The sequence below is a fragment of the Notamacropus eugenii genome, chromosome 2, assembly GCF_028372415.1.
Source record: "Notamacropus eugenii isolate mMacEug1 chromosome 2, mMacEug1.pri_v2, whole genome shotgun sequence".
Lineage (NCBI taxonomy): Eukaryota > Metazoa > Chordata > Mammalia > Diprotodontia > Macropodidae > Notamacropus > Notamacropus eugenii.
The window spans coordinates 290,240,167-290,255,778 of record NC_092873.1 but is presented as its reverse complement, the minus strand read 5'-3'; the positions used below and the strand labels follow the sequence as shown (position 1 = coordinate 290,255,778).

The following is a 15,612-nucleotide window of genomic DNA, read 5'->3' as shown; positions in this document are numbered from 1 at the left end:
CTCTGATGTGTTTGTGATTTCCAGTAAGCTCTCAGGGCAGGCTTGGCTTGGGCACGGTGAGGTTGAGGATGAGGGGTGGAAGTGAAGATAGAGATGTCATGAAAAGGGGAAGCACGGAATAGATATATGAGTGTATTGTCTTGAACTTTGGAATGAGGCAGACATTTTTTTTTAGAAGAACATGTGACCAGTCTGTGCTCCCTTTGAGGCTGTCTATCCTGTTCGTCTGTGTCCTGATCATGGGGATGGGGTTCATCACCCCTGCAGTTGTTTTACTCAGGAGGAAGCGAATTCAGAAGCATGACCGGGGTAAGTTGTAAGTAGTGGGGGCATGGACAGGATGGCTCCCACAGCACACAGGTGAAGCAAAACTTCTCTTTAGCAGTCAGGCTCAAGCCAGCAAGTGAACTGGGGAAAATATGCAAGTCCTGGGCATTTAGATGGCATTAAAGTTTGCACATTAAAGTTTGCAAAGGGTTCACTTTACATTTTACAGTTAGATTTTATCTTCACATTGCTGACCAGAGACCAAAGGCTTTCACAGCACAAGAGTTGTGGGAGGATTTCTACCCATGTCTGGAAAGAGCTGATTGCTCACTTTAAAGAGCTCCAAGCCCCATCCAGAGGAGATTAGGGTTGACTAGGATTTATTTCTGGTGAAGATTTTTAGGGCGCTCTTATGCCTCCAGCAAACCAGATTGAACTTGTGAGTAGGTGGAGGAGGAAGGAGCTCTAGGCCTTGTCATCCAGAGTTCCTATGTTCTAAGGTTCCCTGTGCCCTTATGTTTCCACAGGTAAGGTCCTAGTTAGACTCGGAGATCACAGCCTTGGTTCGTCTACTATGATACCTATGCCCCTGGTAAGCCTCCAGATTTGCTGTTCTATTCCAGGCCCCAACCTGACAGCGGCTTTTTGCATGGACCCCAGAAGTTTCTCTGTTCCTTAGCAGAGAATAGGTATTAAGGTCCTGACCTCAGTGGGGGCCTCTAGGGTGCTCCAGCTGGAAGGTTTGCTTCTGTTTCCAGTTATTTAAATTTTGATGTACCCCAGAACTATTTCTGGGCCTCCAGTTAGTATAAAATTCCTGGCACTTAAGTATCAGAAAGTACTAAGTGTATTTATCTTCTTTTTCCACATGGAGACACAGAGGGAACTTGCTGGGAGAACCAACTGACCGTATCTCATAGCCTGATCATTTTATTATCCCTCACATAAAAATACTCTTGAAGAAGGGGAGCTTGGTTGTCTAGTACTCTTGTGGGCTAGCTGTGCGATATCTTTCCTACTACTTGTAGTATTTACAGAGGAAAGAAACAGATTTAGCCACATGTGCCAATTCTAATGCTTGGGAGCTGGGAGCTGGTGGCTGACTAATCCCCAAAACCCAGAAATAACTTGACCTGAATGAAGAAGCTAGAGAATGAAGGCATCCACATTTTTCCAGTAATGAACCACATAATCAGAAATCTGTATCTATGCAGCCCACACGAATGTAATTTTAGAATTAATTACTTTCAACTTAAAGGATAATTACTCATTGATTTAACCCTACTACCATGCAGTTACACAGCTACAGTGTTAGACAAGCCATTAGGTCCTGAGACCCTACTAAATCCTCTGTGCTAGTTAATTTGGTAAATTAAAAAAAAAAAATCTTAGGTGATCTGTAACTGACCAGGGTCAGGTGGGCTGAATTTAGCGCAAAACCTACACTATACCTCAGAGGCCTCATCTGTAGAAACTGGGGATATGAAACAGGGGAGAGAGGCCAGTTACACTGAGACCTCCTCTATAGAAATGGAAATGATGGAAACTTAAAATAGTAAATCCCCCAGACATCAGGAAAGGATAAAAAAAATCTTCAAAAGTTTTAATTATAGATGAATGATAAGAACTGATTTTTTTAAAAAATGCTTTAAAATTTTCAAAGTGGTTTTGTGACACATCTCATCTGAGTCTCACAAAGACTCTTTGGGAACATTATTATCCCTATTTTACAGGTGACAAGATGGAGGTTGGGAGAGGCTAGCTCAGAGGTGGGGAATCTGCAGCCTTAAGGCCATGTGTGGTCCTCTAGGGCCTCAAGTGAGGCCCTTTGACTGAATCCAAACTTCATAGAACAAATCCCTAAGGATCTAGAGGGCCATATGTGGTTCCCCACCCCTGGTTAGCCCCTGCTCACAGAAGTAGGAAGGTGAGTTTGGGGTAGGCTTTCCTGACTCTAAGCCCAATACTGTATCCACTGTTGCTCTGTAGTTGCTAAGTCCCAACCATAGGGAACATCATGATTTTTATGCCTTCAGCTAATTTTGGGTTCAGAAACCCTAGAAATATTCCCCAAAGTCATAGGTCAAACGAAGAGCTCTTAACATATGAAGGAGAAGGCCCTGGGCTTTTTCTGTCTTATTGTGCAGAGCTGGGGACTGAGAACTTGACCTTTCTCAGTTCTGATAGAAAGAGCTCCTAGTGATTGCCTAAGGGCATCGGAATAGTTTAGCAGAAAATCTAAGGATGTTCTAGTGGCTAGGAGCCCTGAGTTCTCCCTGGCTCTGTCATTGATCTCTGTGGGACCTTGGGTAAGGCACAGTCTCTGAGCCTGGTTAGTCACCTAAAAAATAATGGCATCCAAGAGTTCTCTATTTTACTTCTAGACTTGCTACAGGTTTCTCACAAGATCCTGGCATGTCCTTTTCCCTGGGTCTTATTTTAAACATTCAGCAAAGATTAATTAAGACAATCCCCACCATGTGCAGAACCCTGGGCTAGCTGCTAAGGGAGATACAAAGTTTAGATCAGACACAGTCTTTGCTCTCCTGCAGCTTACGTTCTGGAGAGTACCAGAGGGTGTTAGTTAAGTGATGTAGTAAGGAGTAGTGCTAACAGCTGTGTCTTGTTTCCCAAAACTCTGACTATTAAAACCGTGAACATTTTCTGAATGAGCTCAGTTGAATGCTTTTCTCCAAAATCTAGTGATGTATCTATCTATGTAGTGATTCAGGGCCTAAGCCAGAGCATTTCAAAATGAGCAAGATTTCTTTTGCATTGATGAGACTGGAAAAGTGGCCTTTGACTGAAGTACTGAGACATAGCTTTGCAAATTCATTTCCCTTAAAAGGTATATGCAAAAAGTTTGTAGCTCTTTCTACCTTGTAGCCGGTGATATGTCTTAACTCAACTATCCTTTTCTTTCCCCAACAAAATAGATGACTCTATGAAGTCCTGCTTGGGCCAACTGACGATGCAGGAAAAGGCTCATAGGAACAGATGTGATGGAAGATTTCTCAAAAAACCAAAAATTAGAAATAAAATAATGCCATAGCAGAATCACATGGTTTCTAGCTCAGATTTCAGGAACTGATACCAATCTCTCAGCCTTTAATCCCATGTACAAATGATTATAAATGATGGTTACAGGTAGGCAAAATATCTTCAACAGTGCTGCAACCAGAGAACAACCCAAAGACCTCTCTACTTAGGTGATTTCTATTAGTAGAAATGGGCTAGGGGGTGAAATCTGATTATTGGGCCCAGAGGAATTGTCTACATTTTCTCTGTAATTCTTTAAATTCCTAGATAAAACAGTAATGTACTGGAGGGTACCATAGGTTTCTCTAGGAATCTCAGGTTATTTCTACAGAAATTTTCCTGAAAGCGTCATGAACCCCAGGTAGGAGATCATAATACCATAAAATCTTACAGGTGATTAGGGGTCAACCCTATCTGGAGTTGGGAAGATGAATTGGGTCATTTAATTTAATTTTTTAATTTAATTGTTCTGCAGACTACTTCAGCAGGGCACAGGGCTGTGTGGGCCACTAACCTTTACCAGAATTAAATAGCAACAATTTTGATGAGTGAGATACCTGTAAGGGATATCAAGAGTAAATTATAAATTCATTTTGGAAATAGAAGATGAAAACAGAAAGAAACAGAAGAAATATGATCAGATTACAAATATTATGCCAGCCTGCCAATCATCAGAAGAATCTCACAATCACACTTCTCAAACTACCAGGCCAGATGATCTACCTGTCAAGGTGACTGGAACTCTAGGATTCTATTTAGCTCTCTTAGAACCAAATAACAAAAAGTTGGGGGAGGGTGGACAAAGCCCTGATGTGTCTGAGGCCAGTTTTAAGCATTCATCGTGCGTTTTTGAGCTAGAAACTTTCTACTCCTAATAGGGGCCAATCTTACCTCAGGTCCCACAACCACAGACAAAGAAAAAAGGGAAGATGCTCTCCTACATACAGGCTTGCTGATTCCAATAAACAAGTGGAACTTCTGCCCTCTACCTTTCTTCAAGAAGGCAGGGGAAAGAGGAGCATTTCTCACATATGTATACATATAAATTATAATTTCTAATCATTTCTCAGTTAGCAGCAGAGAAACACAGGATGATCTTGTTCTTTCATATCTCTTTATAAGGTATGTTCCTTCAACAGAGGAGGAGGAGGAAGAGGACCTCACATAGAAGTTAGAGAAAACCCCCAGTTCCCTTGCCTACACAAAGAGCCCAGCAGAAACAAAGGGGAAAGTTCTCTTGTCTTCCACTGCCATCATGGGGCCAGCTGGGTCAGCTCATGTTCCACTTTCCTGCTTACTATTGATCATTTCCCCAAACTTGGTTTCCTTCATGGTGGCCTCTTCCCTACATATGAGTCTCCTGTAATTCCTCCTCTGTCTCTTTTCTCCCTCAGATTCCTAATCCCTTAGAAACTGTACTTAATCCCATTTCTGGCGTCTGGCTTTTCCTTGCTATTGTGGTAACTGCCTCCTTTTCCTGAGGGTCTATGACCCTGTGGTTCTGAGAAAGTTTGGGGGGTCTCAGGCATGAACTATCAAGAAAAATTCAGGGTTGTATAAGGTTTATTTGGAGTGTTCCAGGTGCTCCTCCAAAGTTACCTAACATCATTAATTGTGCTCACAGAGCTTTTTATTCTGCATGTAGCTACAATAGTCTACAAAAGAGACATAGTCCCTACTTCCCATGGTCTTACATACTAAGAGTCAAAGCCAGAGGATCAGCAATCCCTTCCATGGCTAGAGAATGCTCTTTCCAGCAGCTTCTGAAATGACTAGATTAAGTACTTCAATATGTCACAACCATATAGGGATTGTTGGGATGCACAGGATGAAGGGGACCAAAATCTGTAAAAGAGAAAACAATCCAGGGCTGGGACCATCAGGTCTACCGTATCTCTTCACTTCCATTGTTGGGAAGACTGGTTTTGGTTTTCACTTTGATTTGTGCATAGACAATGGGGTCCTGTTCTTCATACTCGTGCTGGGCAAAGTAGACTCTGTTTTCTCCTGAATCTCCAAGAGACATGTCAGCAGAGGAAAAGTTCTCCTCAGCAGAGGGGCAACACTGTAGGGAAGGCACAGAATAGGAGAAATGAGTGAGATACAGAATTGGGGGCCATGCGAGCAAGATCTATCCAAGGGAACAGGACATTGGATCAGCAGGAAACAGAGGTCTGGAAAGTTTTGGAATAAGCTGAAAGGCTATGTAAAGGCATCAAGAAGACTCCTTCTCAAAGTCTTTTCCCTTAGCTTCCCCAAAAGCCCAAGCTGCTCCTGATTCTGGTGCTAGAAAGTCCAGATAGAAGAGACATGGCTCAAATGATCTTAGACTTGCTCATTCCATCAGTAGATGAAGGCATTTTGGCTCAATGTCCTCTAAATGCAGAATGCCCTTACCTTGTGTGAGACCGGGGAAATTTTCAAGGAGGAGCTGGTTGGATCTGTCAGAAGATCAAAGAGAAAGAGATACAGATTTCACAAATAGCGCCTGGAGAAAGAAGCAGCTCTCTCTCCTACATTCATAGGGGCTGTGGTGTGAGAGGCTGGGAATAGGAGTAGACATAGGAATCTCTAATCCTGAGATTGTGGTGAGGAGAGACAAGGCAATTTTGTGGGGTTTTTTTCAATAATTCATTCACAAAAAAGTATTGGAGTCCTTATGTCATATATTACTATAAACTGGTGATAGAAAGGCAAAGGCGCAATCTCTGCATTTAAGTAGCTGACTTTATAATGACTACATGACAACAACTCTATGCACATAAGATATACACTAGGTAAATGGGAGATACTCTCTCAAAAGGAGGAATTAGTAGTTGGGACCGGGACTAGGACTAGTAAAAGCCTCTTTCAGAAGGTAAAATTTGAGTCTAAAAGGAATCCAGGACAGCTAAAATGTAAGCCTGAGGAGGTGGAGCATTTCAGCCCTGAGATGAGGGATGGGAATGTTCTATATGAAGGATAACATGAAGGTCAGTGTCATTGGATCATAAAATATACAAAGACTGGAAAGCTAGGAAGTGGCCAGATGGTGAAGGGATTTGAAAGCCAAACAGAGGAATTGGTTTGATCCTGGAAGTAACAGGGAACCACTGGAGTTGTGAGGTGGTGGAGGGGGGAGTCTATACCATGACTTTAGGAAGATCACTTTACAAGTGCTGCTCTGTAGAGAGAGAAGGCTGCTTGAACATCTTTTAGGGACCACTTACTTTTGGAACAGCTCTTCTTGATGAGGCAGATAACCAAAAGCGTCAGAAGAACTCCAGCAACAAATGCCACAAGTAAGTAGGGGTATATTCTGTTTTGACAAAGGTGGGGATAAATGAGTCCTTTGAAATCTAAGCTCCTGCTCTCCAAGTCAGAATGTAGCCTTTTTTTTTTTTTTACTATAAAAACACAAAATATAACATTCACTGAATTCATCCTTGGGTTGTCACCCTAATTTTATCTCTCCTAACCATCATTGAATCTAAATCATAAATTGTTAAAGTCAACAAGCAGTAAGTGTATACCACCTCTGTCCTAAGCCCTGGGGATATAAAGACAAAAGAGACAGTCCCTGTTCTCAAAGAGTTTATATTCTAATGAAGGAGGAAAACCTGTGAAAGTTGTGGGGTAGGGAAGGTCTGGAGAATGAAATTCAGGTAATAAGGTTTCAGTGTCTCTTTTCTCTCTGAGCTATCTCCCAACACAAAACGAAACACGTCTTTGACCCCAGGTAAAGAGTGTCAATGGTCAACTTACTTATAGAGAATAGCTGGGGGATCTGGGAAAACAGGGTGTGGGGCTTCCGTTGGGTCAGGTGTGGTGCCTGGTTTTTCTACAATGGAATACAAATAGATGTTAGGGAGCCCTTTGTCTAGTGAGGGGCTCCATGTTACTTCAGAAGATGGCTGCAGTTGAAGACTTAATGCAAGTGGAATTAGATCAGTGGGGATCAGAGATTCTCAAATTCCAGACTATAATATATATGATACATATATAATGTTTTAATATTATATATGTATGTGTATATGTAACACACATATATATATAATATTAAAACAAAAAAGTCTCTGAGACAGAAGGCCAGAGTAGAGAGTGCACTAGACTTAGGAAGCCCTTAGAATCCAATTCTGCCCCAGACACTTACTAGCTATATGGCCCCGAGCAGGACATTTGAGCTCTTTCAGCCTCAATTTCCTCATCTGTAAAATGGGGATAACACCTAAGAGGGTCATTGGGATTAAATGAGGAGTGAAGAATTAGGAGCTTCTAAGTGCTATATGAAAATCAGCTGTTATCTTTAAAATTTATAGGCAAAAACGGGGAAAGACAAAAACCAAAAAATTCCTTTCCTCAGGAAGATTACACTCTACTTTCACACAATATCTGTGCAAATAAGAGCACATAGTTCAAAGTTTCATTGACATTGCTCTGTATCTTTCACCTTGGCTGACACAGGAAAGGAGAAATCTTGTATATGTGTGTATATATGCATACATGCACACATATAGTGTATGAATGTACATGTGAGTATTGTATATGTATACATATGTATATGTATATGTATATATGTACATATATGGTATATATACGTATGTATATGGTATATTTATACATAAACATATCCACCAAAGGTTACTACAATCAGTTCTTACCTCCACTAATATAAATCCCCCTACTTGGAACTTAACCGGTCATTTATCAATTTTGGTTCTGAATGGACAAAATATCTAACACATAACATGGAACAATTAAATTAAATGGAACAAATGATTAAATGCTCCAAGTGTTACCTCTGCCCTTAATCCTATCCTCTCCCATCTTCTCCAGAGGTTTGCTCCATTGATCATCTTTTCCCCTCCTCCCTGACTCTTTAAAACATTCACAATATTTGGGGGGGGGGGCGGAAATCTAAACCTTTCATCCGTATTCCCACAGCCTCCGCCCCACTCTATCATATTACAATAGCTGCCTCACTCTGTCCCCCTGCCTCAGATCTCTACTCCAATCTTTCCATGCATTCAGTCACCAAAGGGGTTTTCCTTGATTTGTACCTACCTTCTCAAATTCTAGGGACTCCCTATACCCTCCAGAATCAAATAGAGGGTATCCCAGAAGTCTTAGAGCCTTATCACTGTTAACTTCACCAAGACTTCTGGGACACCCTATATGAACTCTTGGGTAGGTAAATCTCTTCACCACCTGGACTCCTCTTGCCTTCCTGGTTCTGCTTGCTGTTCCTCGAAAAGCTCCAAATCCCTTCTCTCTGAAACTTTGCGCTGGATCTCCCATATGCCTGAAATTTCCTTCCTCCTCAACACCACCTCTTGGGATTCTTGGTTTCCTTCAAGACTTACCTCAAGACCCTCTGTGAGGGAGGGCCCCCACCCCCACCCAGGGGCTAGTGCCTTCCCCTCTCTGGTTACCTTTACTGTACATGCTTCTATGTGTACAGGCTGTCTCCTGTTAGAATGTAAACTCTGTGAGGAAAGGCGCTGTTGTTACTTGTGTCCCTAACACTTAGAAGTGATTCAGAGCTAGGTACATAGGAAGCATTTAAGAAATGCTTATTGATTGGCTAAAGGACTGGTTCCTTTTCTTCCTAAGCTCTTTTAGAGACACCTCATTGTATCTAGAGGCTGTCAATTCTCTCTGAGTAAATGGTTCCCAAATCTATTACGCCCTTTCTAATTTTATCGTCTAAATACTAATCCTGCATCACTGGCAGTCCCATAAGCATCTCCAACTCTCCCTGTCCAAAGCTACTCCCTCCCTCCCTCCACATTTCTTACTTCTGTCATGGAATCACCATCTTTTCAGTTTGCAACCTCAGAATCAGTCACCTTTGACTCTCCCTTACCCCTCTATGTCTATTTGCAGAGTGCTGCCAATTCTATCTCCCCAGATCTTTCCCATCTGCCCCATTTCTGTTAATTCACACAATCATTTTAGTCCAGGCCCTCATCACCCACTTGCCTGGATGGGAGATAACTTCCCAAATGGTCTTCCTGCCTCCAGTCTCATTCTCTTCCAACCCATTCCCCCATACAGGTACCAAAATATGTCTAAAAGAACACCTGAGTTGTCCTAGTCCTCTGCTCAAGATACTTCTGTGGATCCCTAGGATAAAATATAGCTTCTTGTCTGTCAGTCAGAGACCTTCACAATCTATCTTTCTAGCATGATTGTATGTGACTCCCCGTCTTGTACTCTGTATTCCAGCCAAATTGACCTACCTACTTTTCCATGTGTTTGCACAGGCTGGAATGCTCTCCCCTCTCCGCCTCAGAAAATCCCTAGTTTTAGCTCAGCTTACCTGCTGGCCCTTTTCTGATTTCTCCATTTGTTAGTACACTCTCTCTCTCTGTGTCTCTCTCTGTCTCTGTTTCTCTCTCTGTGTGTCTCTCTCCACTTCTGTCTCTCTATCTCTCTCTGTGTCTCTGTGTCTCTGCACTGCTCCCCACCCCTGCAGTTCCTTTGTATCTCTTCAGCACATATTCTGTATTGATATCTCTGAGTGCGCTTTGTTTCTCCCCAGTAGAAGGTAAAGTCTTGACAGTAGGAACTGTTTCACTTTGCCTTTGGACTCCCAACAGGTACTAGAATGCCTGTCCCAAAGGAGGTGCTCAATAAATGCTTATTAAATTGAACTGAATGTAGTCAGCTCTCAGTTATGTGCAGCAATAGAATGGCATAATGTGGATAAACCAAAAAGAACAAGTAATTGTAATAGAAATGCAATATAGGATTTTTTTTTTCTTTTTGGTTAGGGAAAAAGACAGTAGGTATACATTCCTAATAGAATTTTATTTAGCTAATAATAAAATTGAATATAATAATAGGGATAAATAATTTAAAATAATAAAAGCAACTTTCCTAAGTCCAATAACAAAACCAGGACTAAGTTCAGATGTCAGAATCATGGGACATTAGAACTGGAAGCTAAAAAAAAATAACCTGGTCCAACCCCCTCATTTTACAAATGAAGAAATTTTTGAGGTTGTAGATCATTAATTTAAAGATGGAACAGAACTCAGAAGACATCTATCTAGAACAACCTGCTTCTTTTTTTTAGTCATGAAAACTGAGGGAACTCATGGAAACTTTTTTTACAGTGATGAAACCAGAGAGAGATGGTAAATGATTTGTTCAAGTTGATACAACCAGTAAGTGTCCAAGTCAATATTCAAACCCAGGTCTTCTGAGTTTATATGGGAATGTAATGGACCATAAGAACCAAGGCTGGGGTTTTTCCCACTACATCTGTCTCGGTTTCTAGCTAATTTTTTCATTTCTGCTAGACTATGGGTCCTTAAACTTTTGCATCACAGACCCTTTTGGCAGCCTGTTGAAGCCTATCGATTATTAAGAATTACTCAGAATAATGTTTTTAATGCTTAAAATACATAGAATTACAAAAGACAATTAAAGTACAGTTAACAAGATATTAAAAAAAGGAAATTCCTGGACCCACTGTGCTAGGCTGACTCCCTATTCCTATCCTTATCTATAACTTGTGTTCTTAACCTACTGAGAATTGAGGACATATGATACGTCATTTCCAAAAGTTAAAGTTCCTATTTAGTAGGCAGGGTTATTGGCATTCCATGAGCACTATTTGATAGTAGGAGATGTAGTAGAGTCAAAGGGGAAAAACGCCTATTCTAAAAATGTTCCCCCTATACATGTAAGAATTAACTAGAAAATCTGACTACTCAAGGCAGCAGAGAGACAAATAAGCTATATCCTAGATCCCCTCTAGCTGTTACATAAGAGAAAAGAGGAAACATCCCATATTCACAAACCAAGGGCAGTGTCATTCTCATTTCCCTCTTTTTTTACCAAGAGGTAAAAAAGGGCTGTAGTGAGACTGATCTTCCCATCTTCAGGGATGTAATGATGGTTTCCCATTATGTTATATGAGCACTTTTTCCCAGGGACCATAGCCTATTAAGTCATAAGAGCTCAGGAATGAGGCTCATGCTAAGGGCTGACTGAAAAAGATAATGAGATTACATGTCCAGAACTTACCATTGTTTGTCATTGGTTGGGAGGAACCTGATCCCATTCTGTGCTCCTCTGAGGCAAAAGAGAAAAGGACAAGGTAAACACTTGGCAGGTAGAGATCTCTTGAGCTGCCTGTGTCTGAGATTGTGTGTGAGAATCATAGAATCAAATCTTTAAGAGTTGAAAGAAACCCTAAGGAAGATCCAGTCCAACTCCCTAATTTTGCAGATGAGATAATTGAAGAGCAATGACTTGCCCAAGGTCATGCAGCTATTATATAGTTTTTAAACCTCAGTGTTCTCCCAGACTTTCTTTTTCTTGCTTACACCACATATCCAATTAGTTGCCAAACCTTGGAATTTTTTCCTCTACAATATCATGTACACTTTTATGCGTGTACACACACACACACACGCACACACACAAACACACACATTTACACATATACCCATCTCTTTCCGCTCACAAAGCCACCATACCAGTTGGACCTTTATCACCTTTGCCTGGACCGTTACCATAGCTGCTAATGGATTCCTCTTTTCATTACAAATCCATCCTCAACACAGCTACCACTGATTTTCCTAACATGAGGGTGTGATCATATCACTACCTCCCCCAGTCCCTGACTCAATAAACTTCAGTGGCTCCCCATTACCTCTAGGATCAAATATAAATTCCCCTGCTGAAATTCAAAGGAGAGATTAATAAAATTGAAAGTAAGAAAACTATTGAACTAATAAAACTAAGAGCTAGCTGGTTTTATGAAAATAGATGAACCTTTGGTTAATTTAATTTTTAAAAAAGAAAGAAATCCAATTACTGGTATCAAAAATGAAAAGGTGAATTCACCACCAATGAAAATGAAATTAAAACAATAATTAAGAGCTGTTTTTATAAACTGTATGTCAATAAATCTGACAAATAAATGAAATAGATGAATATTTACAAAAATATAAATTGCCCTGATTCACAGAAGAAGAAATTAAAAAATGACCCTATTTTAGAAAAAGAAATTGAACAAGCCATCAATGGACTCCCTAAGAAAAAAATCTCCAGGACTAGATGGATTTACAAGTGAATTCTACCAAACATTTAAAGAACAATTAATTCCAATACTATATAAACTATTTGGAAAAATAAGTGAAGAAAAAGTACTACCAAATTCCTTTTATGGCACAAATATAATGTTGATACCTAAACCAGGAAGAGCCAGAAAGAACCAGAGAAAATTATAGACTAATTTCCCTAATAAATATTGATGTAAAAAATTTAAATAAAATATTAGTAAAGAGATTATGGCAATTTATCACCAGGACAATACACTACAACCTTTTGAGATTTATATCAGAAATGCAGAGCTAAATGGTTCAATGTTAGGAAAACTATTAGCATAGTTGACTATATCAATAACAAAACCAACAGAAATCCTATGATTATCTCAAGAGCTGTAGAAAAAACTTTTGCCAAAATATAGCACCCATTCCTATTAAAAAACACTAGAGAGCATGGGAATAAATGGAGCTTTCCTTAAAATGATAAATAGTATCTATCTAAAATCATCAGAAAACCTTACCTGTAATGGGAACAAGCTAGAAGCATTCTCATTAAGATAAGGGGTGAAATAAGGATGCCCCTGTCAACACTATTATTCAATATTGTACTAGAAATTTTAGCTTTAGTAATAAGAGAAGAAAAAGAAATTGAAGGAATTAGAACAGGCCACAAGGAGACAAAACTATTATTCTTTGCAGATGATATGATAGTATACTTAGAGAATTCTAGACAATCAACTAAAAAACTTGTTGAAATAATTAACAACTTTACGCAAAGTCACAGGATATAAAATAAACCCACATAAATCATCAACTCTGTATATTACCAACAAAGCTCAGTTGCAAGAGATAGAGAAATTCCATTTAAAATCAATGTAGACAATATAAAATATTTGAATCTACTTGCCAAGACAAACCCAGAAACTATATTAATACAATTACAAAATTGCATTTCACACAAATAAAATAAGATCTACACAACTGGAAAAATATCAATTGCTCAGGCCAAGCTAATACAATAAAAATGACAATTCTGCCTAAATTAATTTACTTATTCAGTGCCATACCAACGAAACCACCAAAAATGATTTTATAGAACTAGAAAAAATAGCAAGATTCATCTGGGAGAACAAAAGGTTCAGAATATTCATGGAATTAATGAAAAAAACACAAAACAGTGTGGCCTAGCCATACCAGATCCAAGCAGCAATCATCAAAACAATTTGGTATCGGTTAAGAAATAGAGTAGTGGACCAGTGGATTAGATTAGGTACATAAGATGCAGTAGTAAACGACTATCGTAATCTATTGTTTGATAAACCCAACAACTCCACCTTCCAGATAAGAACTCACTATTTAACAAAAACTTCTGAGAAAGCTGGAAAGTAGTATGGCAGAAACTAGACATAGACCAACATCTTACACCATATACCAAGATAAGCTCAAAACAGGTACGTGATTTAGACATAAAGGATGGTACCATAAGCAAATTAGGAGAGCAAGGAATCGTTTACCTGTCAGATCTATGGAGGAGGGAAATACTTATGACCAAATGAGACAGAGAACATTGATATGCAAAATGGATAATTTTGATTTAATTTAAAAGATTTTGCACAAATAAAACCAATCCAACCAAGATTAGAAGGAAAGCAGAAAGATTGGAAACAATTTTTACAGCAAGTGTTTCTGATAAAGGCCTCATTTCTCAAATATATATATATAGAGAGAAACTGAGTCAAATTTATAAGAATCCAAGTCATTCCCCAGTTGATAAATGGTCAAAGGATTATGAATAGGCAGTTTTCAGATGAAGAAGTTAAAGCTATCTATAGTCATATAAAAAAGCTCTAAATCACTATTGATTAGAGAAATGCAAGTTATAATAACGTTCTTCTTTCACAATATGACTAATGTGGAATTATGTTTCCAAGACTGCACATGTATAACCTATATCAGATTGCTTGCCATCTTGGGGAGGGAGAAAAATTTGGAACTCAAAATCTCATTAAAATGAAAGTAACTGGAAACAATAAAATAACCATTTACAAACACACACACACACACACACACACACACACACATCCCTCTGATTGGTATTTAAGACTTTTCACAATCTGCCCCCTTCCTGCTTTTCCAACTGTTTGACCTCCTTATTACACACTATATTTCCTATGGCCCATTGGGCCACTCGCTGTTTCTCACAAACCACACTGTCTGCACTGGTTATTCTCCTTCTTCCTTTCCTCTGACTCTTAGTCTCCCTGGCTTCCTTCAAGACTCAGTTCAAATGCCACCTTCAATGAGAGACTCTAGCTGCAAGTATCTTTCCATCTATAACTTCCATCTACTCTATTTCTTGAATGTATAGATTTATGTATGTGGCGTCTCTCCTTTTAGAAGGCAAACTCTGTAAAGGCAGAGGACTGGTTTTACTGTTGCTTTGTATTGATAGCACTTAGCCGAGAGTGCCTGACACAAAGCAAGTGATTAATACATATTTGTTGATTTATTGATTGGTTTAACATTGTCCCTGTGAAATAAATTGAAAGCCACTAAAACCATTCTCCAAACTCCTAAAAGGAGAAAGCCACACAATTCTTTTAGGAGCTTATTTCTGACTTAAGCACATAAAGAAAAAGGAGGAAACAACTGAAAATTAATTCCAAAACCCCAAATATTTGGCAAAATCAAAGCATAAAGTAGACATATACCTTAGATTTTTTTCTGGAGCACTTGAGTCATATAAACTTCACTCTTTAGGAGGATGATATTTCCCAACCATTTAAGAAAACCTCTTCCTAAAAACAAAACCAAATATATATAAACAGGCAAGATTTTACCACTTAAATGAACAGAAAATTTACTTAGCTGATGATTTCTTTAGGAGAACAGTTTCTTTTAGACTAACAAAGAAAGACATATAAAAAATAAGTTTACCTTAGAAGCGAAACTCTGGCAAGATGACTGAAAAAGAGTTGGATTGTTTGCTTTCTTTTTAGGAACTCAGCTCATTTTTGCAACAATGATGAAATATTGTAGTTAAACCACCAATCAAGCTAGCTGGCCACCCACTGCAAAGCTCCAGAGTGTTCAGCGTCAGATTTCGTCTTACAAGTGTCACAGGGAGGGTGCTGTCAGGTGACTTTGCTTCATAAGCTGGGCTTCTTACTTCAGTAAGAAGGACCATTTTGGTCCTTAAATGTCCCAATAGTCATTTGTCAATCTGACTTAAAACAGGAACAGAAAAGAAGAATAGAAAAGG

General features: G+C 39.3%; 2 protein-coding genes across 3 annotated transcripts in view; one reads left to right on the top strand and one right to left on the bottom strand.

The window, feature by feature from the left end:
• LOC140527421 (transmembrane domain-containing protein TMIGD3-like) overlaps window positions 1–3,324 on the top strand; it is a 72,898-nt gene extending 69,574 nt beyond the window's left edge. For both annotated transcript variants that reach the window (XM_072644340.1, XM_072644339.1), the window contains exons 5-7: window positions 176–309; window positions 795–859; window positions 3,204–3,324. In XM_072644340.1, coding sequence (XP_072500441.1) covers window positions 176–309; window positions 795–859; window positions 3,204–3,215 — 211 coding nt within the window. In that variant the 3' untranslated portion in view covers window positions 3,216–3,324. The remainder of the gene's footprint in view (window positions 1–175; window positions 310–794; window positions 860–3,203) is intronic.
• Window positions 3,325–4,401: 1,077 nt separating this feature from the next.
• Window positions 4,402–15,426, bottom strand: C2H1orf162 (chromosome 2 C1orf162 homolog). Its single transcript, XM_072644342.1, has 7 exons — window positions 15,288–15,426; window positions 15,062–15,148; window positions 11,323–11,370; window positions 7,051–7,126; window positions 6,516–6,604; window positions 5,704–5,747; window positions 4,402–5,371 (listed from the first exon to the last, which is right to left on the bottom strand). Exons 3-7 carry the CDS (start codon window positions 11,357–11,359, stop codon window positions 5,192–5,194), a joined length of 426 nt encoding a protein of 141 aa, XP_072500443.1. The 5' UTR covers window positions 11,360–11,370; window positions 15,062–15,148; window positions 15,288–15,426; the 3' UTR covers window positions 4,402–5,191.
• Between the last annotated feature and the right edge of the window lie 186 nt (window positions 15,427–15,612).